The sequence below is a fragment of the Corylus avellana genome, chromosome ca5, assembly GCF_901000735.1.
Source record: "Corylus avellana chromosome ca5, CavTom2PMs-1.0".
NCBI classification, from domain to species: Eukaryota; Viridiplantae; Streptophyta; class Magnoliopsida; order Fagales; family Betulaceae; genus Corylus; species Corylus avellana.
In genome coordinates this window covers 32,363,684-32,391,047 of record NC_081545.1, presented here as the reverse complement: position 1 = coordinate 32,391,047, position 27,364 = coordinate 32,363,684, and the positions used below count along the sequence as shown (strand labels likewise).

Genomic DNA, 27,364 nt, shown 5'->3' with positions numbered 1-27,364 from the left:
GAATATATATTTATATATTAATTAATAATCAAATCCAAATATTCAGTTAAAATAAATGAAAATGGTTAAAGCACGGTCAACATGCATGGCAGATGGCACATTAATTGCAAATCGGCCTCCTTGGTAGCTTTTGCTTTTCATACCACTCAAACTTGTCCTAGCTGTTCCAAAATCCAATCCCCAACAAACAAACACACACGTACACGTGTCACGGCCAAGCACAAATTCATAGTACCTTAATCTACTATAAATAGGAGTATAAGAGGGAAATGGTTCACACAATATTCTAGACAGACACCCAAGATGAAGACTGCTCTTATTATTTGTATTCTCTTTGCTTCCATTCTCTTCTCTTCTGTTATCGCTCGAGAATTGGCTCAGAGTGGTGAGACCACTAATTTCTAATTTAATTTTCTTTTCTTTTCTCTTCTGTTATATTAATTTCTTGTTGCATGTGAAAGTTTATCACAAAGATTAAAAAAAAAAAATTACAGTAATGAATTGGCTGGTTATATATTTGGTACGTACTCATGACTCACAAAATAATTTAATTAAACCGTTTATAATGTAAATAGAATAAAAAAAACACATACATAGATTGAGTTGAAAATTGAAATATATTTAAAAATAATTATTTTCTTTATATTTTATTAACACTAAATAAATACTAAATTTATTATTTATATATTAATTTAATCTTAAATCTTCATATTTTTTTATTCACGCTATGGCCTCCTCAACAAAAAATCTCTTGGTTTCCTCCATGCAAACAAGAGCTAATTATCTATAGTTATCGAGTATGCAGGTACTGACCAAACCGGGAATCACAACAATCCAGCAGCAACAGAGCCAGGTAAAACACACACCTATGGTTAGAAAAATATAGAATAATTAATGTACGTATTTGGTATATACTTATCTTAATCTTTTGAAATACACTGCATTAAATTTATAATCTGAATTATAAATCCTTATTAGGTACTGGTGATCCGAAAGCTCCAATAAAGTGTGATCCTAACAGCCCAGCTTACAGAAGTTGCGTAGCGCAACCAGTACCCAAGGCCAAGTGTCATCCTAATTCCGCCTTCTCTCGTTGCCCAGGTCTGGGAATCATCTATAAAATCCCATGATGCATGTTTGCTAGAGCAATTAATCTCTGTTATTTTTTAAGTGATCATAATTAAGTTCATAACCCAAGTTTCTCAAGAAATATTGAACGCAGTTTTCTGTCGTATATATGATCATGAAGATGACAACATATTTCGTTACTGTCGTTTTTGGTTCATTGATTACGTGTGCGATGTCGTGTCAACTTAATTCATGAGCTAATTATAATTATCTTGTTATCGAGGATGCAGGTACAGGTAGTACTAGTCCAACCGGGAAGAATCCAGTGAATCCACCAGTAAAACCAGGTAAAACAAAGCAAAGCTTCTGTTCTTTTAAGTAATTATATATTTTTTAACACTGAATAAATACTATCTTTTATTTTAATTTAAAATTCCAATACATTTTTAATTTCTGCTAAGAAATTTTGTTTTTTGATTTTCTTGATTATGCGATGTCGTGTCAACTTAATTCATGAGCTAATTATAATTATCTTGTTATCGAGGATGCAGGTACAGGTAGTACTAGTCCAACCGGGAAGAATCCAGTGAATCCACCAGTAAAACCAGGTAAAACAAAGCAAAGCTTCTGTTCTTTTAATTAATTATATAATATTTAACACTGAATAAATACTATCTTTTATTTTAATTTAAAATTCCAATATATTTTTAATTTATGCTTAGAAATTTTGTTTTTTGATTTCTTGATTGATGCGGTCACTCACAAAGTAATTTACAACGGTTAGTAATGATTATAGGATATAAATTTCTTTTAAATTACGTTGAAAGAATTTTATTCAATTCAATCTATAAAACTAGCTATCATGTATCCTTTTAATAATTATATTAAAAAAATTATGTGTTTCTTATATGTTAATTAAAAAATTGCATGTTTCTCACACGTTAAAAGACACGCATATAGAATTAATAAAACTTTCCAAACCTAATTTGAAAGAAATTTATGTCTTAACAGTCTTGTCAACTTCGTGAGCTAATTATCTAGTTATCAATGATGCAGGTACCGGCAAAGGCGGGAATCCTAACAATCCAGTAGTAAAACCAGGTAATTAAATTAAACAAAGCTTTAAAGCTTTTGATGCAGTACTAACTCACAAATTAGTAATTAATTTAAACAGTTTATAATGTATATAGAATAAAAAAATATATTTTTCCATAGACTGAATTTTGATAGGTGATGGATTGAGTTGAACATTGAAATATATTAAGAAACAATAATTTTTTTTAATTTAATTTTAAATCATAATATAATTTTCATTCCATTTTCAATAAAAACTCTTGATCTCATCTTATGGACGATGCATGCAGGTACTGGCAAACCTACAAATCCAAACGATCCAAGATATAAACCAGGGCAACCCCCGAGAAACAAGTGTAATGGTTCGTACCGATGCAACCCACCTGAAGAGCCTTGAATAAATTTAAGCCACGCTAGTTGTTGTGTAATGGCAGTAGAATTAATAAAATCCAATATTGGAATATGGGTCGAGCTAGAATAAATAGGTTTGGTTTGAAGCTTCGAGCCTTCAGCTGGCCTTGCAGTGTGCTAATTAATTATGTGTAAACTATGCTTTTATGGTATGATGTGTGTGAATAAAAAAGAGCTGACTTAGGTCAGTTTTTTTTTCTTATTTCATTGGATTGGATATCGTTGAAACAATTTGAGGATAATTATAAAATGAATTTCAAAGTACTGGAAAAAAAAAAAAAAATGGTCATGCACAGAAAAATGGCTTCCAAAAAGTTTTTTTTTTTTTTTAAATAAAAAAAAATGTAATGGAAAATTAAAACTCGGATGAAATTTATCATAGAGGGCGAGCTCGATCTAGTGTATCATAGTATAATAACAATCTACTTTTCTGCAATATTGCATGTTTTATGGAAGTAATACCAAATGGGAGTGACTATCAAATATGACCATTTCAAGCAAATGTCTTTTTCCTCACCTACCCATTGTTAGAAAACTTAGAAGGGTAGTTCCCTCTCTAATTATATAGGGAGAACTTACCCAAACCCTTGGTAGGATAACAAGCACAAGTGGCACAATTAACATAAGAGAGCAAGAGGGAAGCACAAGAAGAAATATGAGAGTCCATAGACTGCCGAGTCTTAATTATTGGCAAGAGAGTAAGTCAAGAATATTCAACAGCTTAAACCTCTTAGCCATGATTCAACATCGCTACCGTATACAGTGAGTAAATATAACCTCATCCAAAATACACTTCACCACAATGAAATTAAGAGAGATAGAATGTCAAGCAACTTCCTGGGAGGCAACAAGCCTCCTCGAGGTGCTGGTGTGCCAACCAAATTACAGCTGATTAACCATCCGATCATATCCTCTCTCTCTTACTCGCTCGTTGCTTTTCTCATTTTATATGTATAAATGCATGGTGATTTTTTTTATTTTTTATTTTTAATGTTGATATTGTAATCTTTACCACCTACACTCATCGTTGCACTGGTACAAATTATTGCTAGAGCTGCCATTTACACTTAAATAAGGTAATTAACTTGAAGTGTTACTCGTAGTATGCGCTCTCACATTAATTAACTGAATATATTATCTTGACAATAAACATCAGAGTAAAATACAACGGAAAGCAAAAAATATTGATCTCAGCTAAAAGACTAAGTAATTTACCTCAATAATAGTGTCTTCTACCATCAATACAAATCACAGCCTTCAAAAAGAATTTTCTATGAACCTCTGGAGCACAGCCGTGAACACCTTAGGATTGTTGATCAAGTATGCTTGCGTCGTGTCTGGGGTCCTATATACACCTTGTGGTTGGCCGGCAATGGAACCAACCTCAGCAACTGCTATAGCACCTAAACAGCCATACCAAACTGTTTGACGTGACATGTCTACACAAGGAAAAGAAAAATAAATAAGAGAATTTAAACCAATAATATTTGCTCTATAAAGCGTGGTCTCTGGTCGCGAATGTCGTGAGGTGTATTTATATAAATACATATATTTCATCTCGATCAATAAGGAAACACGTGAAGTTTGCATAGCTTCACAATGATAGATATCCAACGTATGTGCATTAATAAAGTAAGTCAACATCACTTTTGCAAAGCTAATATCTTCCCTGTGATTGGTGGATTACACTCTCGGATATATAAGTGTCCACAAAAGCCCAGTAAATGGGTCCCTTCCCACTTCCCCTGAACCTTCCTCAATTCTGATTAATTATTAAGATTTCTGTTTTACTATATACAACATCATGTAATACATACTGTGATTGTGTTCAAGGCCATGAATTCCAAAAGCATTAATGGTGGCAACGGCGTCGTTTCACACGATCTCGTGGTCGTGGCCCCTCAAGGGTTTTAGTTACACACTATTACTTTGTCTGCTTTATTCATTTATATACTATATTACATAATTAGTCACTAATTAATTAATCTTGGACATAACTTTCTCCTTTTTATTTTTCCTTCTATAACTTTGAGACTTGGAGTCAACTTTAAATAATTAATATTTTCTATCTATTTTAAATTATTGTCAAAAGTGAGATATGGTATCTTTTGCTTTTCATTCCACTCAAACATGGCCTGTTTTCTAATCGATGATGGGTATATAAATAATATTACCAAATTACCAAAAACCCCATCCACTTGAATCGACTATAAATAGGAGTATATGAGGCAAATGGCTAACACAATATTCCAGACACCCAACATGAAGATCATTCTTTTCGTTTGCGTTCTCTTGGCTTCCATTCTCTTCTCACCCTCTTCAATTCTCGCTCGAGAATTGGCTCAAAGTGGTGAGACCATAAATTTCCAATTTTTTTTCATCATGTCTCCACCATGCATGCATATGTCTCTAAGCAATTCAATTAAAGCCATTCTATATTTATAAGAAATTGTTTTATATTTTATCAACACTAAATGTATACTAATTTTATTTTTTATGTGTTAATTAATTTGGTTTTATATTTTAAGATGCAAGTGGTTCCAGCGGAACTGGGAATCCCAACAAGCCAGCAATCACGTGTGGTAAGCCTGGCACCCCAAGCTACAAAGCTTGCGTAAAGAAACCGAACCCCAACAAAAAGTGTGTTCCCTCTACATACAAAAAGTGCGGCCCACAGAAAGACCCATGAATAAGTCATAATGATGTGTAATGAAAGTATGAATAAGTAGTACGTATGCTATATATATATATATATAGTGCATGCATGGGTTGAGAATATGTAGTTTGCTATATGTTTATATAATTTCATAAGCTGTGTACGTGTGAATAAAAAGAGCTTACTACTCTTTGCTCGGTTTGTAGCAAATTTGAGTTGCAGGAATTATTTGTGATTTATATAATAATAATTAAACAAACTATGTTTGAAACTATATATTATAAAATGAAATGATCATGTAAATAATGAATGGGTTAAAAAAACCATGTGACTCTTATAGAGAAGGAACTTTTTTATTAATTTTCTTTAAAAAAAAAAAAAAAAAAAAAGAAAATGAACCATTATATCTTTAAGAGTCCACGTGAATAAATGTGTAACTTTACAGATATAATAATTAATATTTTTAATTTTTTTTTTTTAAAAAAAAAGATAAATAAGAAATAAATGAAAGAATATAAAATAACATTTCCCTTTATTTTTAATTAATTAGTACGTCGGTCAAGGGAGTAGGTAAAAAAGTCTCTATTGATTTTATCACGTCACAACATTAATAATTAAGCTTAAAATTTCGTATAGAAGAGTACTAGGAGGGGTATAGTACCATGTTCGAATTGAGATAAAATTCCAAACCCAAAGTAGACGGAACATGTTAGTCAAGTCATGCGTACGTAGATGCTTAGAAAGTCCTCATGAGTGGTATCATCAAATCACAACGTTAAATAAATACAAGGACTCTTAAAACGGACTTGATAAGTTGAAATACAAATTGATGCCTCTAATTTGACGAATACTAATTAGATAAAGTATCAGAAATTGTGGATTTAGAACAATTAATTAATACCCATAAAAACAAAAGAAATCAATTTGAACTGGTCATTTCATTTTATAAGGCATGATCTCTAGTCGATTGAACTATTCATTAAAAACTTGTCATATATATATATATATATATATTTCTTCTCAATAAGGAAACAAGTGAAAGTTTGCATAGCTCTTCTCAATAAGGAAACAAGTGAAAGTTTGCATAGCTCTTCTCAATAAGGAAACAAGTGAAAGTTTGCATAGCTTCACAATGATATATCCAACGTATACATATATGCTTTAATAAAGTAAGTCAACATCACTTTTGCATATCTAATATCTTCAGTGATTTGGTGGATTTATTTATTTATTTTTTCTATTCAAACATGGAAACGGGGGAAATGAAAATTACAAATTAAGGATGGTCATTGCCGATCCTAAAAATCAAAGAGGAAAGAAAAGAGGAAGATGTGGGAATACTTTTCAAACACAAGGTGGCCGTTTAGATCTTAGAAATTCAATTCTCATTCTCAACGCATGACCAATATGAGCTCAAAATTTCTTTCGTAACTCCAATAACTTCTTCTTAGGTCGGTTCCATGCTTGATTTCGTAATCGTAGGGAATTAACCCAAAAATGACTCTATTTCATTGAGGTTGTGAGTGTAAAGGGTGAAGGAAAATTGCCGCTTTCAGTTGTATGTGCAGAATAGTAAGCTATATATGATGGTAGTGCAAAAGTTTGTTTGAGCAACTGTGAAGTTGAAAGGTCGACTTTTGTCGCCCCAATAGGTATGAATGTCGTTTTATTGTTAATGTCCTTGTGAGTTCCTAATGCGAGTGAAAAGACGACATGATTAGGCTCAGGCATCATGTTGTTGACATTCATTTACAACTTTAACATCCACACCCATTTTCAGGCTCACCTTCAACTATACTCTAGTATCATATATAGGGAACACCCCATGCGACATGATAAAAAAATAAAATTCTAGCATGATGTTGTGAGGAACAATTCACTTCAATTGGCATATCCCTGGATGCTAAATTAACAGAAGTTGGAAATAAAAATTGAAGAAATAAAAGGGAAACTACAAGTGATGAAGCACCCTGGAGATGATGATGATACAATAGAAGGAGATAAAAGAAATGGATGATGTATTGCAATAAAGAGTTGATTATCTAAATTATATGGAAGAAATGTTCTTATTACGACAAAACGACATTGTTTTGAAAAATAATTAGCGGTACTTTTAATAATTATGCTGCTAAATTATTAAAGCTCTAGCAAACTCCCACAATAATACTTTGTTTTAACCTCACATTTGGCTTTTTGACAAAGCATTGACAAATTTATCGAGTTAAATTTTACTAATTTGCTGATAATTTATCAGCACTTAAGACAAAGCGCCAATAAATATTAAACATATCCGATATTTTAGTTTTAACAGCACAAAATGCAGGCATTCTATACAAACACCAGTAAAAAAAAAAAAATTAAAAATTAAAAAAATTTTAAAAAAAAAATTTAAAAAGAAAAAGTATACTGGCATTTAACCCTCTTTTTAGTAGTAATTACTCGATCTCGCAAGTATATTGGCACTTAACCCCCATTTTAGTAGTAATTACTCGATCTCGCTTAACAATTCCATAGGCTCTAATATTTTTGTTGTATGCGGACGACAATAATTAGTGTTCGTGCTGTAAAAGCAGTTTTGTGCGTTTTATTTTTTAAAATATCAACCTTGTGTGTAGCACTTTAGTCCCATAATAATTGATTATTTTAAGGTTATAGTGCAGATGTGAGTAATGTTTTTTTTCTACATCATTATCCTAAGTATATGCTTTAATAAAGTCATAAAAATATCACTTTTGTATATCTTCACTGTCGGTGATCACATATGTAAAGCTTCCATAATGCAGTATTACGCAAGAGGCGTGACGATGGAAAGCCTGTGAAATGGGTCCCTTGCCACTTGCCATGAATGATCCTTCAACCTTCCTTCTTAGTTCTTATCATTAAGCTTTCTGTTTCAGGCCATGGATTCCAAAAGCACTGGCGTCATTTCACACTTTCAAGGCTTTTTGCTTTATTACGTAGCTCTATTCTAACAACTAATTTGTTTGTCTTATTTCATGGAGCCCGACAGCATCAACTTTTATTCATCTATAAATTATATAGCTAGATCATGCATGATTCGATGGTGGCCAACTTTGAGACTTGGAGTCAATTTTTAGTAATAAAGATATACATTAATGCACATGGTTAATTTGATAATTAATTCTTTTCATTGTATCAGTAGCTAGGTAAATCTATATGTTCATTTCTTAAAGAGCTAGCTTATAATCCCAACAAAATCAAGATTGGTAAAAGACTTTACTGTTTAATTATTATGTTGATGGACACCGATCGAGCTTTCCTTTTTATTTTCTTTTTACTAATTTAATTACACCTCCCCAATGCATGGATGTTGAAAAAAAAGTATGAGAGAAATCTTGCCATGCATTGTCATCACACAGCCATATTGGAGATTACATGGGTTTTGATAATTAGTCTATACATATACTCTATTACTTTGTCTGCTTTATTCATTTATATACTATATTACATAATTAGTCACTAATTAATTAATCTTGGACATAACTTTCTCGTTTTTATTTTTCGTTCTATAACTTTGAGACTTGGAGTCAACTTTAAATAATTAATATTTTCTATCTATTTTAAATTATTGTCAAAAGTGAGATATGGTATCTTTTGCTTTTCATTCCACTCAAACATGGCCTGTTTTATAATCGATGATGGGTATATAAATAATATTACCAAATTACCAAAAACCCCATCCACTTGAATCGACTATAAATAGGAGTATAGGAGGCAAATGGTTAACACAATATTCCATACACCCAACATGAAGATCATTCTTTTCGTTTGCGTTCTCTTGGCTTCCATTCTCTTCTCGCCCTCTTCAATTCTCGCTCGAGAATTGGCTCAAAGTGGTGAGACCATAAATTTCCAATTTTTTTTCATCATGTCTCCACCATGCATGCATGTGTCTCTAAGCAATTCAATTAAAGCCATTCTATATATATATAAGAAATTGTTTTATATTTTATCAACACTAAAAGTATACTAATTTTATTTTTTATGTATTGATTTGATTTTATATTTTAAGATGCAGGTGGTTCTACAAGCGGAACTGAGAATTACATTCCAGAGTGTGGTGCTCCAGATGGCACCCCAGCCTACAATGAATGCGTAAAGAAACAGAAGTGTGTTCCCTCTGCATACAACCGTTGCGGCCCACGGAAAGACCCATGAATAAGTCATAATGTTGTGTAATGAAAGTATGATGATCAATTAAACAGTATGTATGCTACATATATATATATATAATTTTATAAGTTGTGTACGTGTGAATAAAAAGAGCTTACTACTCTTTGCTCGGTTTGTAGCAAATTTGAGTTGCAGGAATTATTTGTGATTTATATAATAATAATTAAACAAACTATCTTTGAAACTATATATTATAAAATGAAATGATCAGGTAAATAATGAATGGGTTAAAAAACCCAGGTGACTCTTATATATAGAGAAGGAACTTTTTTATTCATTTTCTTTTTTTTTAAAAAAAAAATTGAACCATTATATCTTTAAGAGTCCATGTGAATAAAGGTCTAACTTTACAGATATAATAATTAATATTTAAAAAAAAAATAAATAAATAAATAAATAAGAAATAAATGAAAGAATATAAAATAACACTTCCCTTTATTTTTAGTACGTCGGTCAATGGAGTAGGTAAAAAAGTCATTACTGATTTTATCACGTCACAACATCAATAAGCTTAAAATTTCGTATAGAAGAGTACTAGAAGAGGGGTATAGTACAATGTTTGAATTGAGATAAAATTCCAAACCCAAAGTAGACGGAACATGTTAGTCAAGTCATGCGTACGTAGATGCTTAGAAAGTCCTCATGAGTGGTACGTATCATCAAATCACAACGTTAAATAAATACAAGGACTCTTAAAACCGACTTAATAAGTTGAAATACAAATTGATGCCTCTAATTTGACGAATATTAATTAGAAAAAGTATAAGAAATTATGGATTTAGAACAATTATTACCCATAAAAACAAAAGAAATCAATTTGAATCAGTAAATTTCGCTTCGTAAGGCATGATCTCTAGTCGATTGAACTATCTATTCAAAATTTGTCATTAGTGTGGATGTGTATATGTATATACATATATTTCTTCTCAATAAGGAAACAAGTGAAGTTTGCATAGCTTCACAATGATAGATCCAACGTATACATATATGCTTTAATAAAGTAAGTCAACATCACTTTTGCATATCTAAATTATCTAATATCTTCACTGTGATTGGTGGATTTATTTATTTATTTTTTTTTCTACTCAGACATGGAAACTGGGGAAAGGAAAATTACAAATTAAGGATGGCATCTTTGCCGCTCCTAAAAATCAAAGAGGAAAGAAAAGAGGAAGATGTGCGAATACTTTTCAAATACAAGATAGCTAGTTCTAACACAAGCTAGTGAAATGCCATTGATTTTTTTTTTTTTTTAATTTAAAAAAAAAAAAAAGACTTTGGAATTAGTTGATTTTTCGAGCTGAGAGGATTTCATACCCAAAGGTGCATTTATAGTTGGGTTTTGAATAGTTAGATGCTTGATTTGTTATAATGAGCCTTTAATTTTTTTCAACTATTTATCTTCCATGGAATATGGTTGCTTGAAATTTTTTAGTGTCCCTATAAGCTTTGAAGTGGTAACTTTGACTCAAAACACTCCGTTTTTTGTTTGCCTTTTGTGTGGGGTTCAGAACAAGCTGTGGTAATTAGAGTAACAGCTGATCGATGAGCCTTCTATAATTGCAGATTCCTTGGGTGGCGGGTATATGCATTGCGTCATTCTCGGTTATTTTGTGGGTTAACTACTTTACAGAGCATTTTCTTGAGATGTTAGATTAATGCTAACAACTTTTCAATTCCATGAACAATTTAGTTTACATCATGCAATTTCTTAAATCAACCAACTAATTGGTGGATGATATATACAACTTCTATGCTTTCTGGCAATGAATAAATCGTTTTACTATAAATAATCAAGAATGCTCTTTGTAGCCAATAGCACTGCTCTCTTGGAGCATTGTCATATCCACTGCAAAGCATAACTGCACAAAGCACTGAAAGCAGGAAATCTTCTCATGAGTCAGTCAAACATCTTAGTTTCTGACCCAAATACTTTGAATTGATAAGTTATATTTGGGGCATCATGATGCGGTCGTCTTTTCTCTAGAGTTCCCACTAATTATTGCCCACGTCTATACTCCAAACCCCAGACCTCATAATCATCAATAGCTATTATTCCCATTCGAAAAGAATAGTTATTCCTATGTGGAATGGATTAGTCTTAAGAATAGCTATTATATTCCAGGAGTTTATTCTACGAACCAAACGAAGAAGGAGTAGACGAAGGCCACCTGCACCCCTCCGAAACAATAACCCACAAAACTACAAGAAGCAGCCGATGTGTTTTCCTGAAGACGTGTACAGACGTTGCCACCTGAAGGCCCATGAATAAGTCATAATGTTGTGTAATCAAAATAATGAATTACATAGTATGCTATAACTAGTGGAAGCCCATGATAGTGAAAAACTAAAATTAATTTGGGCTTCGTCTCTCAGAGCAAATGTATTTGGGCTTGGGCTCTCTGAGCAAATGTACGGGAAAGCCCATGATTGTGCAAAACTAAATTCGTTTCGAACCCACCTCGTCGGCTAAGCCCCATCTTTATCTTGATCACATTCCAATACATATCAACATCCTAAACTCATTTTGCCCACTTTTTATTATTATTATTATTTTTTAAAAAAATAAATATTTTTTTTTGAAGTTTTTTTAATTATTTTAATATTTTTAGTTTTTTTCCTTATTATTTTTTTTATTTATAATTTTTAATATTAGACATTGCCATATGTCAATTTCTTATTGGATTGACGTGAACTTCCATCAATTTAATAGACAGATTTTGGACAAAAGTACTATTTTTGTTTTTAGCTATAAGCGAGGTAGCATCTACAAATTACAATATAAATTAAAACTTAAGTAAATTAAATAAATTTGTTAAACCATATGAGATAACGAGCATTTAACTCTAATTAAAAAATAAATAAATAAATACAGAATTGATTGATTCAAATTCTCTTATGATCTCTTGGACAGGCAGCATATGCTTAATTGAAAGCCATGTTTCCAGGGAAACATGCCTGCACAGGGAATTATACACTGGATCATCCATTATTATTATATGTACAGCTTGAAAGTTGGAGACATTTGATTTGTTCCTGGACATCCACGTGGAGTAACAAGAACACTGATTGACATCTTCAGGTGCTCTTGGCACATGCATGAAGATAATTAATGGCTAATACATGATTTTCTCCAACTGTTTTTTCCTTAATATAGACTATATAGTTGGAAGAACAAAGGCATTACAAATGGCAGCCCAAGCTAGAGTATGGCGTACCAAGTCTTTGCTTGCTTGACTTTTGAACCAAATTGGTATATATTATGAAGAAAGAGCTGCTTAACAACCCATCCCCATTTGTCCATTTTTTGCTACATGTTTACAGAGGTGGTGTAGTATTTATTATTGATTATGTTTGAGGAGTTTCATTAACAAAATCATAAAGCTTGCGTGTTGGTTAAATTCGAGGGGACAATAAAGACCGACATAAGAAAAAATTATCGGCATTTGGACTTACTTAATCTCTTCTTCCATTTTTTTTTTTTTTTTTTTTATGACAGGAAATTTATCTAGGGGAGGTTCATTTCGTGTACTTATTCTTGTTGAGTAAACTTGGGACCCGTGTAGTGCACGTACACCCTCTACACAGATTTTGTAAGAGTCTGACTTTACCGACGGGTGTAATCACAGAAAATTGTTTGCACCTGTGAAAATTCAAACCTTAGATCTGAAAAGAATGCCACCAACCGCTTAGAATTTACTTGGTTTGTTCTTTTGTTATGGAAGTACACGGTACACTCTCCATGAGATATTGCTAGGTCCTTCCTCTTCGTTTTGCCTTTGTCTCTGACTGCATGTTGTTTTCCTGTCTTGCTTGATCCTAAGACTATGTCAACTGTACTAGAGATGGCATCACTGAGAAAGGAAAAAATATGCGGCAGAGAATTATGTAGTTTAAGGAGAAGCTTTTTTGAGGCTATAGAAAATATTAAATTATTATTGATAAAATCCAAAGTTACCCGGGTAACTTTTAATCAAAGTAGGTAAATATATTTTTGCTGATATATATATATATATATATATATATATATATAGAACATTAAAAAGGAACAGAAAAAATGATCTCTCACTCCTATGATTGACAAGTGTGTCAAATTGGGCGAGTTAACCAATGAATTCTTGTAATGTGCTTGTTGCATAGCATATAAGCAATTACAAAGCAGATAGAAAATAGGAGTTAGTCCAAGAATGTCATTATCTCAGCTTGCTGGATCAAGATTAGAATACAAGCATATATACAAAAAGAAATAAGATAACATAATATTGTTGTTGAAAATATCAGAATAAGAATATTGAAAAAGGGGTGTTCTATAATATTTCTTCTTTTGTCTGCTTTTAGGGTTTTGGACAGGCATATTGTGGTGGGGCTTTGGAGATATCGTTTTCCTTGACTTCAATTATAATAACAAAGGCAAAATGATAGCGGCTTCTCTTGTTTAATCAGGAATATTATTGAGCTTAGTTGGGCTTGAAAATGACCAGGAATAAATTTCATTTCACATTGAAGGAGAAACAGTTTTCACTGTCTCTTTGATCCTTAATGTATCTGCTACAAATTTATATGCATCTTAAAGGACATAATTATTGTTGATTGTCTTCATGGCTGCCTATTTTTCTATGTCTCATTGAAGGCAATGAATATGTAAATGAAACCCGATTGATATAAAACAAATCGGTCCATATCCAAAATTTAGGGGTGACAATTTGGGTTCATAAGCCGAGTGTTCTGTCGTGTCGAGTTATAGATAGACAACTATATGGATCGACACGAATATGACCCGTTAAACTAATCATACAAAACCCTTCAACCTTTATCCAAATACGCGGTTAAGTGTTAAAACCAATAGATGGGGCAATGGATCATTTATGATTTCTTTATAGTTGCCGAGCTAGGCATCTAAGGTGGTGCAGTGGTGCGTATTTTTTGGGTTCTTAGACTCTGAAATATCTGCTCTTGTAAAATGCCGTTGAATTTGTATTTTCTTTGTGGCTATGTCGATGATAGCCAATGAGAAGAAGACAATATTCCACTTGTGAATAACCCATCCCTGACGCTGCTGAGAAGGTATCAGAAATTACATTCTTTTCATGTTAACATATATATGATTTTAACAGCAAAGTGCAAATAGGCTAATTGTGTAGATTAATAATATCAGAGGCCTTTACCAGAATGTGACAGCCAAGTGAAAATATAATGCACTACTAGCAGAATTTCAATTTGAAAGGAAATATATTTGAAAATTTCACTTCATGGCAGCTTCTGAGTAACACTTAACCAACATTATGTTGGGTTTTTAGGGTCCTATTGGTTTAATTTACTGTTTTATAATGCAATTATCTGCAAGCAATGCCAGGAAAAGGTGCCATTTGCTCCTAATATTGTACTCTCTTTTCCAAGAGTGACGACTATTATGGTATTCTAGTCTCCTTGATGATAAGGATAGGTTAATGACTTGTTAGAATAGATTATTTCCATTGAATAAATCATAATGGCATAATCAAATAGATTAAGAAGAGAAGTGTGTTTAATGACCCATTCAGGCTAATATTTCCAAGCTAAAAAATAATGAATTCTTAAAATAGTATCATGTTAGAGAACTCTAGGTAATAGGTATCCCTTTGGCTGGGTCAAAGCAAAATTCTCTAAATTGCATCAATTAAATGGCCTGTTTTATAGTTCATTGTTAAAGAGAAGCCTCCATATGGTTCGATATGAAGCCAATATTAAAAACAAACAAATAAACAAGAACAAGCAGCAGGACCCTTTCAGCTGATCACCACACTCATTTGGCAGGATCTTCCACTGCCTTCATATAAATGCATGATCAGATCAACACAAACATTTCACCAGCTAAAGAATATCCTCCACAAGCTCCCCAAGCATAGAGAAAAGAGATATAGAAACAGCAAAGTATTTATGGCTAGGAAGAGAAAGGCTGGAGAGGCAGTGGAAGACAAAAGTTCTAGTGAGGAAACCATGGCTTGGGATCACATGGTGAAGGAAGCTGCGGCATCAGCGGCTCTAGGCGGGCCAGTAAGAGCCCGAAAGCGATTTGTTGGTGTCCGGCAAAGGCCGTCCGGTCGATGGGTGGCTGAGATTAAGGACACCATACAAAAGATAAGAGTGTGGTTAGGCACTTTTGATACAGCAGAGGAGGCAGCCAGAGCCTATGATGAGGCTGCTTGCTTGCTTCGTGGTGCCAACACTCGGACAAACTTCTGGCCTTGTTCCTCATCTTCATCTTCATCCCCAGCTCTTCCCTCAAAGATCACTAACCTCCTTCTCCAAAGGCTCAAAGCAAGAAACAGCACTTGTACTGCTTCATCCAATTCTTCCTTGCCCATTGGCCAGCAAGAAAAGCTACAAGCAGAACTATACAGAGAAGAAGTAACAGATTTCTCAGGTACCTCATTCACAGATTACCTTAACGACTCTGAAGATTACACCAACTGCAACAACATTGTACCTAGTACTAGTGCAACTGCTAGTTATGAGTATATGACCACAAATTTTGAATCCTTTTTGACTGAAAAAGAAGACTCTGGAGGCAGAGAAATCGACTTCGACTATAACTGGAGTACTAGTGTAGCACAAACTTGTAGTGGAGATGGTAATTTTGGAGGGCAAGGAGAAGAAGATGGAGAAGAAGCAGGCACTGATATTGGAACTCAGGATTTCCAATTTTTGGATGCTGTTGGAACCTGTTTCTATTCACCCTTTGAGATTGCTGAAGAGATTGAGGAGCCGGTGGAGCCAGAGAACTACACTGATGAGCCATCAATGCTTAGAGCAGCCATGAAGAGGATGAAATATGAAAGGAAGTTCTCAGCTTCTCTCTATGCCTTCAATGGAATACCCGAGTGCTTAAAGCGGCAGCTCATATCCGGAAATGTGAAAGGAAGGGGAATGTCTGACCAATTAAGTAATCTACAAAAGGCATGTAACAACAGCAAAGCAGAGAAGAATGCAGAAGAAGAATATGTGGAAATGATGAGAGAAAGGGAGGAGGGAAACCAGCAAAGTTCAGTTCAAATGGGGTCTTCTTCCTCTTCTTCAAGCAACGATGGTGAATTGTCACTTTGGAGCTCATTGGATCTTCCACCCATCTGCTTTGTTAACTAATTAATAGAGGCTCTTCAGTTCATAAGATTTCATTCTCTAATTAACAAGTGAAAATCTACACTCACATTTATTTTAGGCAATGGATGTTCTTTTCATGTATCTCTAGGAAACAATGAAATGTAATGCAAACTTTTAGCCGATACGATCAAGTAATGCGTAATTTCTTTTTCTTGTCATGCTTATTAGCGATCACAAATACAGAATGTTTTCATTTGGCTTGCAAGTCTTTGATGTTAAATTCACAGAAAGAGAGCTGCAAATATACTTTTTCTTTCTTTTTTCAATGCAAGCACTAGTTGTGGCCCATCAGCTTTCTCACAAACAAAATTTTGCATAACATGAGATATCGAAGAATGGATTGACAAATACCATCCCTTCATGTTTACGATTAGGGCTGTAAATAAACGAGTCCGTTCGGCAACCCACTCAAAACTCTCTTTAGCAATGAAGCTAAAGAACACTGACACTATACAAGTATCAACCACATCCTATACCAACCCAATCAAGACAAAAACAGCAAAACAAAACTAACTCAAAATTTTAGTATCTATACCCCACTCACAGCAAAGAATCTTATTCCCAGTGGTACATCGAAACTTACATTTATAAATAATACGCCGTTTAACAACTCAAATAAATTCTTTGAATCACTTGTTCTTCTGTAATGATTAGGTTATGAGTTATCTTTTGAATCACCAGTTATCTAAAAAGATTATTGCCGACCCGCAATGACCCATTTGCACCAGAACAGTTTGCTTGAGCTCATTGTCGTCTTCAACTTAGCTCCATACAAATGGGTCATTCTGAGTCGCTAGTTCATTTATTTATGAAGGTTGTTCAATCATTTTCTATTACTCTAATTATAATTCTTAAACATTATTAAATTTCTATCCCGTTTATCTTTGTAGAATAAATACTGATTTAATAAGTGTGAAAATCTTCTTATATAACATGATCGAGTGAATAAGTAGTCCACAATAATACTATTGAGATGAGCTATGCGATATACGCGATGCGCGCGTAAACCTATGGTTAAATGACGAAAGTAGCCAAGCGCACTAGTCATTAGTGTCCCACATTGAAAACTTATGAAATAGAAGAACTGTTTATCTAGCGCTATTGCTGCCTACAAGGTTACGACCTTACTTGAACAGGATCTGTTCTATAGGCTCGTACTTCTGTATCCTTGAGTTCTAAGGAGACAGGAACCTAAGTCTGGTTGATGAACCATGGCTGTGCGATCAGAGCGTGAGTGACAGCGTTGTGGCCTTAGGGCCATTAATGCAGTAGAGGATCGTTCTCAGCCCATGATTGTGGCTGGGATGGTCGCACCGCTGTCTGACAGACTTCACTTTTTTTTGAATCTGTGTTGATTCCTCTTACCTCTTGCAAATTTCTCGTTGATACCAAAAGAACAGTTTCTACCAGTGACCGAATTTGACAATTGTGTAGCCCAGGATGTAAAACCTTTCCCCTGCCTTTTGGAATCCTAATTCCAATTGAATGAAGAGCAAAACAATGGTTCCCTATATTCTTAACATTTTGTTCTCCGCTTTGATCAGAAGAAGCACCACAAAGGTCTCTGCCAACCCGGTTGAACAAAAAAATCATAGAATACTTGCAAAAAAGGTCGCAAACAAGCCAAATGCAGTTCCAAAGAAGTCAGCATCAGAAAATTACGTGACAGAAGAACGACAAAGCATGACGAATCTTTAGTAGCCTCTCGGCCCTTTTTGTATAGAAATGGCCTGCTATTTCATGTTTTTTGGCTATAAAGCAACTTTGCTTGTATAATGTAAACACTCATGGACCATCCTCAAGGCCATTACTTTTTTCAGAACCGAAGAGTAGCCAGGCATTTATTTCATTAATCCGCAGGAAAATAATCTTTAGACGAAGAAAGCAACAGAAATAGTTTCCATGAATGTTCTCGTAGAAGATTGACGGGTAGTCATGAATGCAGAAATTCTTAAGTGACTTGGATTGATTATAGCTACAAGCGACATAAACTGAGCTGATTGCAATCACAAATGCTAGTTCTATGATGTTCTGATCTTTCAATGCACCAACATTGTAAATAGACCTTTTTTTTTTTTTTTTTTCAATGCAAGTACTAGATGTGGCCCATCAGCTTTGGGTGAGAAATGAATAAGCTTATACGAACCAAAATTTTGCATGACCGGAGAACATTAGCAAATCTGTGTAAAGTGAAATGGAAGAGAGATAAGTGGTCTTTCAAAAACATCAGTTGCCAGGAATGGATCATCAATAGAACATGAAGATACATTTTACAATACAAGTATAAAAGTGAGTCCAAATATGATTCGGATTGGCTAAACATCAATGGCACGAATCGTGTATGAAGCATCTTCCACTGGAATGACAGGTTCTCCAACCAGGGCGCATAACATTTAAGGAAAATCCAAGGGAAAGGCAGCTTGAGCCAAAACCCGGATTATGAGCAAGCCCAGATTATGAGCGGGCCAATTCCGGTAGTGAGAAGATTGGCTCGAACTAAACCCGAAAAAAGACCGGGGTAAAAAAGGTACCAAACTGAAAGGCTAGTTTATATACATTGCAAATTTCTTATTCACAAGCATCACTGGCAAATTTCTTGTGAGCCTAGCCTTCTTGCTTCAGAGGACTCGGAGCTGTGCTAAGAAAGCAGCACAAAGATCCAAGAAGAGAATCTGCGGGCCATTGACCCTTTGGAGATCAAGCAAATACTTCTCCTCCCGAGTTTTGTAGAGCTGGTAAGAAGAGAGCAGAAAATATATATATATATATCAGCACTACACTTGGGGGGAAATAGCTCTATGCGAATTGGATTCATCTAAAATCATACTTGAGGTATAAGCAGAAAGGATAACAAAAACTGGTCCATTCAACTGCCTCTTTTATTATTTTTTGCTCTCTTTTTTAAGAAAAATGCTTGCTTGTACGGTATCCCATTCTCACGTATCCAAGCACAGAGAAATCACGATTATAGACAGGAACACTGCAGCAGAGCAAATTACCTGCACTTCAAACTTGACAACATTTGGGGAGTTGGTAACACCATCATTCTCAATGATGGTAGATTCATCACCAAAGTAATGATTATTGTGCACAGGATTGTTCATCATGCCTTCATGCCGACCAGGAATGCCCGGTATCCACCTGCACTTCATGTTGTAATGCCCAATCTTCTTCCAACACACATTCAGTTCTTGCAGAGCTTTAAGGACTTCTGTCATTATTTCACGAGGATGAGCTCGGGACTGCCAAAATGAAGACAATAAATACATCAAAGAATAATAGATAAGCACACATTTTTGTTTTATCGATGATCGGGAAAAACTATTCACTCTGCTACCACTATTTACTTGCGATGCACTCGATTGGCTCAAATAATTTCCTAGACTTTTTAGGCCAGTAATGAATCCAACCAGATAATCCCAAACATTGAAACACATCATTGTCTCTCAAATGCAAGGCATTATTCGGATGGAAGAATTGACCTTTTTGACATGCCAAGCAATCAACTTCTATTGACTGGACTACCTGTATCAATGATACTACCCAAGAAGAAACCAAGAAGAAACTACTCACAGAGCTTAATAGCAAACTAAAAAACAAAAGTAACAATATAAAACAGCATAGCGGGGCAATTTGAGTCATATTCCCACATAAAAAATAGCTTAAAAACTAACCTGAAGTCCAAGAGCCCATTTCCTCTCAACAGGAAACTGTGATCTCATGCCCATTCCTTGATACTCCATATATCCTGGAAGGCGGTGCCCAACAGGCAAAGCAACAGCCTCATTTTGATGCGTACGATTGAAACCACAATCCTAGCAAAAAATATAAAACCAAGTAACATCTATACAATTCCTAATCAAATGGAAATATGTATAATAAAGAAAATATCTAACTACTAATCAACTAGATGTATACAACTTCCAAAACAGTATATACATTCAATAAACAGACATCCATGCCAATGAGAATATAGCTAGTTAACAATATAATGGTCTACTATTATCCCTGAGGCAGTTCAAAAAGGCAATCTACAAGGTTGGGCCCATTTCAAATGGAAATACATTCACAACAAACTCAGAGAACTGCCATCTGATAGGACCACATGAGGCTCAAAATAACTTTATCAAAGAAAAAAAAAATGCTAATGAACCCTTTATGATCATAGAGTAACTTAACAAAGAGCAGACTAACCATAGTCTCTTGGAACTCAGCTCCAAGATAGCCACTGGAAGGACGGAACCGGTTGTCCAATAACAAATAGTATGCAACAGTAGCCTGAAATAAGTTGCGAGAAATAAGACACCATTAGAAAATTAAAGGAAAATATTAGTCTGAAAACGTCCAAACCTTGTTTTGTATTCTGTTGCGAAGAGATTCAATCAGTTGGCTCCTGTCAAATCCCCTCTTAATCACTTCCTGTAGAATCTCCTCATCAATCTGCAAAGAAGTGTGTTGATAGCAGAATTAAATACTACCAAGCTTATAATAAAACAAATACCACACACAACATAACATGTATGTTTCAAAATTGTCAGAAAATTTTATAACCACAAATGGATCAATACAGTAAGCAATTTCCCAATCTACACAAAAAGAAGGCCATTTAGCAGGCTTTTGATTAAAAACAAAACTGTAAGTTATTATAACTCAAATCAAAACATGCAATCGAGTGAGTCTACAAACCTTTTTCGCTTGTTGCATTGTATCTGGTGGGGGCACAGCTAAATAACGTGGAAGATGAGCCTGAAACCATGGGTGCTGGCGAATCTCAGGAATGGTCATTCGCTTCATTGGGTCAACCACAAGCATCCTTGGGATCAAGTCTCTTGCACCAGATGATAAATGACTGGGAAGAGTGTATATCCCACCCTAAAGGACAAAATGACATCAGTTCAAAATACTGTGGATCCTTTAAAGCATGACTCTAATTTGGATATGATACAGAGCGGGGGAGAAGAATAAACAAATAAATACTAGAAAGAAAAGCACAGCACTGAGTCTGGACTTATCACTCAACCAGTGCACATGAAGTAAATCCCACAACAAAACAATAATACCAGTAAAGGCAAAGTTTCTAATCTTCTACATAAAATTGAACGAGGCTACTCTACATATCAGATTCACAGTCCTGTTTATGGTATATAGGTGACACAAAAGCTGATGTTCAGCATCAAATGCCAGTCAACTAACATTATAGTTCAGTTTTTTTTTTTTTTTTTTAATGTCGGGGAACCTCTCCAAGGCAGGACCTTTTGGACCCACTCCTGCAAAGTAAACCCCGGTCTCGTGCACCGCACCCTCAGAAGTTTAACACCATGTTATCAAGCATTGGGTTCAACAATAATGGTTTAGAGCTATACTTTCTCTGATTAATTCATAAGAAATTTTATTAATAGAGACGAAGCATTCTGTACATAGGGTGCATAAAAAAGGCTATCTAAATCACTACAACCTACACTTCATGAGTTAAAAATAAAGATCAAGAACCATAGTTGAGACCATTAGCACCATTATACGTATGTTGAGTGCATAATGTTGATATACCACAAACATTAACATTCAAACCATTTGAAGCTAAATTGACCTTTGCTGATTAAATCCATTATCCACAAAGAAATGATAGAAAAACAAGAAAGGCCTAAATCAATACCTTCTAAAAGTAAATTTCTCCCCTCAGGAAAAAAAAATACAGGCCAATAAAAGGAAACAGAAAAATCTTTAAAAACATGTACAAATTGAAATATACGCTATGCAAGCAAGAACAGGTATTGTTAGCCAAATCAAAGCACACACTAAGCATGCCAAACTGAAATTAAGATCGAAGATAAAAAACTGAAAGAGGGAATTCCAAAGAGTGCATTAAAAAGCCCAATAATTTTCTAAAACAATATCTGCCATATAAAGCCACAAAAACATTGCAGAATCAGCTGTTCTGACATTTGTTACTCATTATAAGTATAGAAATACCTTTATCTTCTTAAAAAGGTTGGGAATGTTTTCATCGTCAAAAGGAAGGGTGCCACAGAGAAGGGCATACAATATAACACCACAGCTCCAAACGTCCACTTCAGGACCAGCATACAACTTTCCAGAGATGACCTATTAAGAAATGACATAGATAGTAACCCCTGAAGTTGAAATCATAAAAAATAAAAAATAAAAATGAACAAACATTAGTTAATTAATTTTACTAAAGAAAACTTGCAACAAATCCATACCTCTGGGGCAGCATAGTTCGGACTTCCACAACTTGTCTTCAGAAAATGACCATCACGCATTATATTGCTTAAACCAAAATCAGCAATCTTCACATTGCATTTGGAATCCAAAAGTAAATTCTCAGGCTTAAGGTCTCTATGAACCACCATATTCCGATGGCAGTACTCCACACCAGAGATTATCTGCACAAGGCATAGAGGTTAGCCTACTTTAACTTAATTGAGTAATGAACGATAGTCTAAATCTGAAAAATATTAGCCAACCCTACCTGCTGAAAAAAATTACGAGCTTCATCCTCCTGCAACCTACCCTTCTCCACAATGTAATCAAAGAGCTCTCCAGACTTCACATACTCCATGACAACATAGATGTCTGCTGGCGTGTCTACAACCTCATAAAGTCTTATTATATGAGGATGCATAAACAATCTCAATATTTTGATTTCTCTTCTCACTGCACCAATTTAAAGGGAAAAAATGAATGGAGAGACAAAAAAAAAAAAAAAAAGGTAAAAATGAATAAATAATCCTTGTATTCATACATGCAAGAGTTAAAGTAACTACAACCATGGAGAAAAACAACTGCAAATCTTGACCTCAGAATAAGTATATAACACTTACTTTTTCAAATTTCAGACAGTCTCCATTAATCCAGAAAGTTAATTATAAGTTAAAAGTATTTAGGGCAAGTAATAGAAATATGATTATGATTCAATATAATGAATATCCAAGATTATGGAGACAGATTCATTTGAAAGAACAGATGATCCAATACAATCGTGTACATACAGACAGAACAGAGTATCTCAAAGGAAATAATACGAACCTTTTTCTTCCATTTCCATGTTCTTTATTTTCCGACGGTTAAGGATCTTTACAGCAACTTTATGACCAGTCAAGATATGCTCTGCGATTTTCACCTTTCCGAAGGAACCAATACCAAGTGTTTTTCCAAGCTTATAATTTTGTAAAAACACATCCAGACCATTGCCGCCTAGCCCATTTGGACCATCCATTTCCTATTTAATAGACATGGGTAAAAAATAAGACAACTCAAAAGAGTATACACATGCACACTCAGGCAGAGAAAAAGAATTGACATTATAAGTAACAAGCTTTTCTAGCAAAGGCATCCGAAGAAAGGCCACCAGTGGATACACCTCCCAATGTACCACAACAATCACAAGTGTACACATACAGTCAACATAATAAAGCAAAGTCCAGATTTCAGAAGGATCCATCCAACCACAAGGTATGGAAATCTCTAACAGCATTCTTAGCCTCTCTTGGTTATAAGCACTTCACCAAGAAGTTCTCCTCTAAAATAGTTTATTGTTATGACCAACCTTTAGATTAGAAAATGTGTATAGCAAAAACAACACATCATAGGGTAAATATATAAAAAATTGGGGATTTTGATCACTGACCGATTTTAGGTTGTCTGTGATAGTAATCCAACAGAAGAAAACAAGAAAAATAAAAACCTGATAACTGTTTATATTGAGCAAAATTTGTATAGTTAGCTGTTGTGTGAGTGCTTCACGAATAATTCCAACATAGATACCATGACAACAGATTACATATCAAATCACAGCTACCAAAAAACTGACTTCCTAGCATTCTGCTGCCATAGTTGTGAAACAAAACTCAATCAAAAACAACTACAAACCATGCAGAACACAGTTTTTCAACATCTTATTTTACTAAGCCAAATTACACTATGTTTTCAACCATACGCTATTAAAGCCTCATCCTAAAACCCATCAAGAAGAATGCAGAGAAAAGCTCCGGAAAATCTGTTGATTTCTACGCCTAATTGGATAACGGACCACTGAACAAAACCCTAAATTGCCTAAATTCAAAAGCCCTCAGGGGAAAGAATAAAACTTGACCGCCCGACTTTAGAATCAGCTTTTTTCCTACCTTGAAACCCAACCCAACTTCTTAGAGACAGCAGTAAATCTCATAACTTTCTTCTTTATAATTTCACTACTCAAAACCACATCCTTCAACCTTTCACAATCTTTCAGAAACAAACCCAAACCAACTATAGTTGGAAAAGTAGATTTTAGCATTACTTTTCAATCAATCCATTCAACCATCCAAATACTAAAGATTCATTCGAACCTCAAACAAATGATTAACAAATCCATATTCAACCATCACTTAGTATAAGCAAAATTAACAAAAACAGCCAAAAAAAAAAAATCTTCGCGGAAAATGAACAGCAAGACAAACTAATCAGAGGGGCAATAAAAATCAACCAATAACCCAATCAAGATTACACAAAATCCCCAGAAACAAAAAGAAAATCCACCAATCCAACACACTATCTACCTGAAACAGATCTGAGAATCCAAAACCAAAAGCCCAAACGAAAAATTGAAAAACAAGAAAATTGCAATACGACGATAATCGTTACCGAGCGAGGCACTGACCTGTTAGGCTACGTTTTCTTTATCACTCTCCCTCTCTCTCTCTCTCTCGCTATCGCTCGCTCGCGTTGGAGTTACGGAGTCGAAGATGACGAAATGTTCAGTCTCCTAAAAACAATAGGCTCTCTGAAATTACGTGCTTCTACTGAAGCTCTCAAGTGGGATTTTGTTGGATTTGTGGGGGTATATTGGGGAGTTTAAATAGCTCGGACGAATTTTTTTTGCGGAAATTTAATGCTTTGGGATTTGTGGAAAGTAATATTTAAAGGCATAAAAGGACGGAGTGGATGCTTTTGTTGTATTTTAACTGTATATGTATAAGTTTACAAAAAATGTAGATGTATATGGTGCTAAATACGGTCCGTATTGTGGTTGAATTATGGTTTTTAATTCAACTGGTGTGTCACTGACACGTAAGGCTGCTCTAAAGGTTACCCAACTAAATAATTCCACCGTTTGGCATGCATGAACAGTCATTAACAGAATACTGGCGTGTATGAACAGTCATGCACGCCAGTATTCATATATTATATAATATTATTAAAATATTATATAAACAGTAAAAAAATAATAATAATAACAGAGCACTGGCGTGCATGACTGTTCATGCACGCCAGTGTTCTGTTAAACACTGCTCTATATAGGACTGTAAACGAGCCGAGCTCAGGCGAGTTAGGGCTGTTCAAGCTCGACTCATTTAAAAATTTCACGAGCTCAAGCTCGAGCCGAGCTCATGCCAAGCTCTAAAATTTAAGCTTGGCTCGGCTCACCAAGAAAAATTCATTGTGCGAGCCGAGCTTGAGCTCGCCTAGTAGCCGAGTTGAGTCGGGCGAGCCAAGCCGAGCTTGCTCAACTAATGCAAACTTTTTTTTTTATTAAAAAAAAAAAACTTAAATGACTTATCTTCCCAATGAGACAAATTAAATTAAATTTAATAATAATAATATATTAGTAAAAACGTTTTACTTTCCAACCAACAAATTGAGGGCAACTTTAATAAAAAAAACCGTTTATTATATATACAAATTATCTAACATTTTATATATATATATTAACCAATTAGCTATCTTTATATGTATAACTATAAATAGTTATACTAAGAGCATTCCTAATGGAAGAGTCATCCCAATGGAAGAGCCAAATGTTACTTTTATCTAAAATGGTTCTTCAAATGTTTACAAAATCCCCTACATTGGATTAGCTAAAAGAAAATGTAAAATAGATATTTGATTGGAAGAGCTAAAAAAGAAGCTAAATGTAGCAGCACTTTTCAATTGAGCGATTTTATTTTTCATTATTTCTCTTACATGTTTTCTCTTTTTCCCAAATATTTTTCTACTTTTTCTCTGCATGTTCTATTTTTCTTACTTTTAAAATTATTTTAATAAAATAGATAGAAATATAACTAATCAGATGTAGAGACATTTAAAAATGGCTTAGCTAAACTAGATAAAAGTGAGTTTTGAGAAGCTATTTTACATAAAAATATGGCTCATCCATTGGGAATGCTCTTATATGACTAAATTATTAATATTTTAACTATATATATTTAGTATTTATGCTACATACTATATAAGCATAAATACTATTTATAATATATAAATTATTTAATACGTTATATATATATACACGAGTCGCGCTAATAAGCAAGTCGAGCCCCTATCGAGTATGTTCACGAACTTTAAACGAGCGAGCCGAGTTTTATACGAGTATGTATCGTTTAACAATCGAGTATAGTTTCGTGTTCACCAACGACTCATTTAATAATCGAGTCGGGCACGAGCCGATCCCAAGCAAGTTCACGGGTAGGTTTGTTCGTTTACGGCCCTAGCTCCATAGAAGAAAGCTATCATGATTCCCTCAATGAAACAAGCTCTCCTTAATTTGACCCTATTTTAACTTTCTTTCTTTCTTTTACTTTTTTTTCTATTTAATATTGAGAAAGGTTTACAAGGCCTAAACATAAAATATGGTAGTAGAATAAATACAAACAAATAACATAATGTTTCTTTAATAGAAATTCAAGAAAATGGCCACCCTGAAAGACGGTTGTAGATGTGGATTATAGTAGAGCCTGCTTGCTACTGCAGTGGCAACAAGGCTAGTTCGAGACCGTGGTAGGATAGTTAACACCGTAAAAACCAAAATAAGATCCTTTGAAAATG

General features: G+C 34.3%; 3 protein-coding genes, 2 long non-coding RNA genes and 1 other non-coding gene across 8 annotated transcripts; 5 read left to right on the top strand and 1 right to left on the bottom strand.

Moving 5' to 3' along the window:
• Positions 1–275: 275 nt before the first annotated feature.
• On the top strand, positions 276–2,755 carry LOC132181243 (uncharacterized). 2 transcript variants are annotated; one of them, XM_059594369.1, is made up of 7 exons: positions 276–385; positions 806–853; positions 979–1,101; positions 1,359–1,415; positions 1,620–1,676; positions 2,125–2,169; positions 2,433–2,755. In XM_059594369.1, the coding sequence occupies exons 1-7, from the start codon at positions 304–306 to the stop codon at positions 2,537–2,539; spliced, it is 519 nt and encodes a 172-aa protein (XP_059450352.1). In that variant the 5' UTR covers positions 276–303; the 3' UTR covers positions 2,540–2,755. The 2 variants fall into 2 exon arrangements, with proteins under 2 accessions (XP_059450352.1, XP_059450353.1); XM_059594370.1 differs by lacking the exon at positions 806–853.
• Positions 2,756–4,802: 2,047 nt separating this feature from the next.
• Positions 4,803–5,419, top strand: LOC132183221 (uncharacterized). The gene is made up of 2 exons (XR_009440378.1): positions 4,803–4,903; positions 5,082–5,419. It is a non-coding gene; the product is annotated as an uncharacterized LOC132183221 (long non-coding RNA).
• A 3,544-nt stretch (positions 5,420–8,963) lies between these two features.
• On the top strand, positions 8,964–9,509 carry LOC132183358 (uncharacterized). Its single transcript, XR_009440400.1, has 2 exons — positions 8,964–9,066; positions 9,243–9,509. It is a non-coding gene; the product is annotated as an uncharacterized LOC132183358 (long non-coding RNA).
• Positions 9,510–15,319: 5,810 nt separating this feature from the next.
• On the top strand, positions 15,320–16,525 carry LOC132180505 (ethylene-responsive transcription factor ERN1-like). The gene has a single exon (XM_059593365.1). The coding sequence runs from the start codon at positions 15,320–15,322 to the stop codon at positions 16,523–16,525; it is 1,206 nt and encodes a 401-aa protein (XP_059449348.1).
• A 1,136-nt stretch (positions 16,526–17,661) lies between these two features.
• Positions 17,662–17,873, top strand: LOC132183523 (small nucleolar RNA U3). The gene has a single exon (XR_009440481.1). It is a non-coding gene; the product is annotated as a small nucleolar RNA U3 (small nucleolar RNA).
• Positions 17,874–18,753: 880 nt separating this feature from the next.
• LOC132180986 (SNF1-related protein kinase catalytic subunit alpha KIN10) lies at positions 18,754–25,377 on the bottom strand. Of its 2 annotated transcripts, none has more exons than XM_059594011.1 (11): positions 25,203–25,377; positions 23,591–23,783; positions 23,034–23,218; positions 22,765–22,947; positions 22,514–22,645; positions 21,230–21,415; positions 20,894–20,983; positions 20,738–20,821; positions 20,218–20,358; positions 19,543–19,785; positions 18,754–19,275 (listed from the first exon to the last, which is right to left on the bottom strand). In XM_059594011.1, exons 2-11 carry the CDS (start codon positions 23,778–23,780, stop codon positions 19,162–19,164), a joined length of 1,548 nt encoding a protein of 515 aa, XP_059449994.1. In that variant the 5' UTR covers positions 23,781–23,783; positions 25,203–25,377; the 3' UTR covers positions 18,754–19,161. The 2 variants fall into 2 exon arrangements, with proteins under 2 accessions (XP_059449994.1, XP_059449995.1); XM_059594012.1 differs by lacking the exon at positions 25,203–25,377 and adding an exon at positions 25,102–25,178.
• Positions 25,378–27,364: the final 1,987 nt, after the last annotated feature.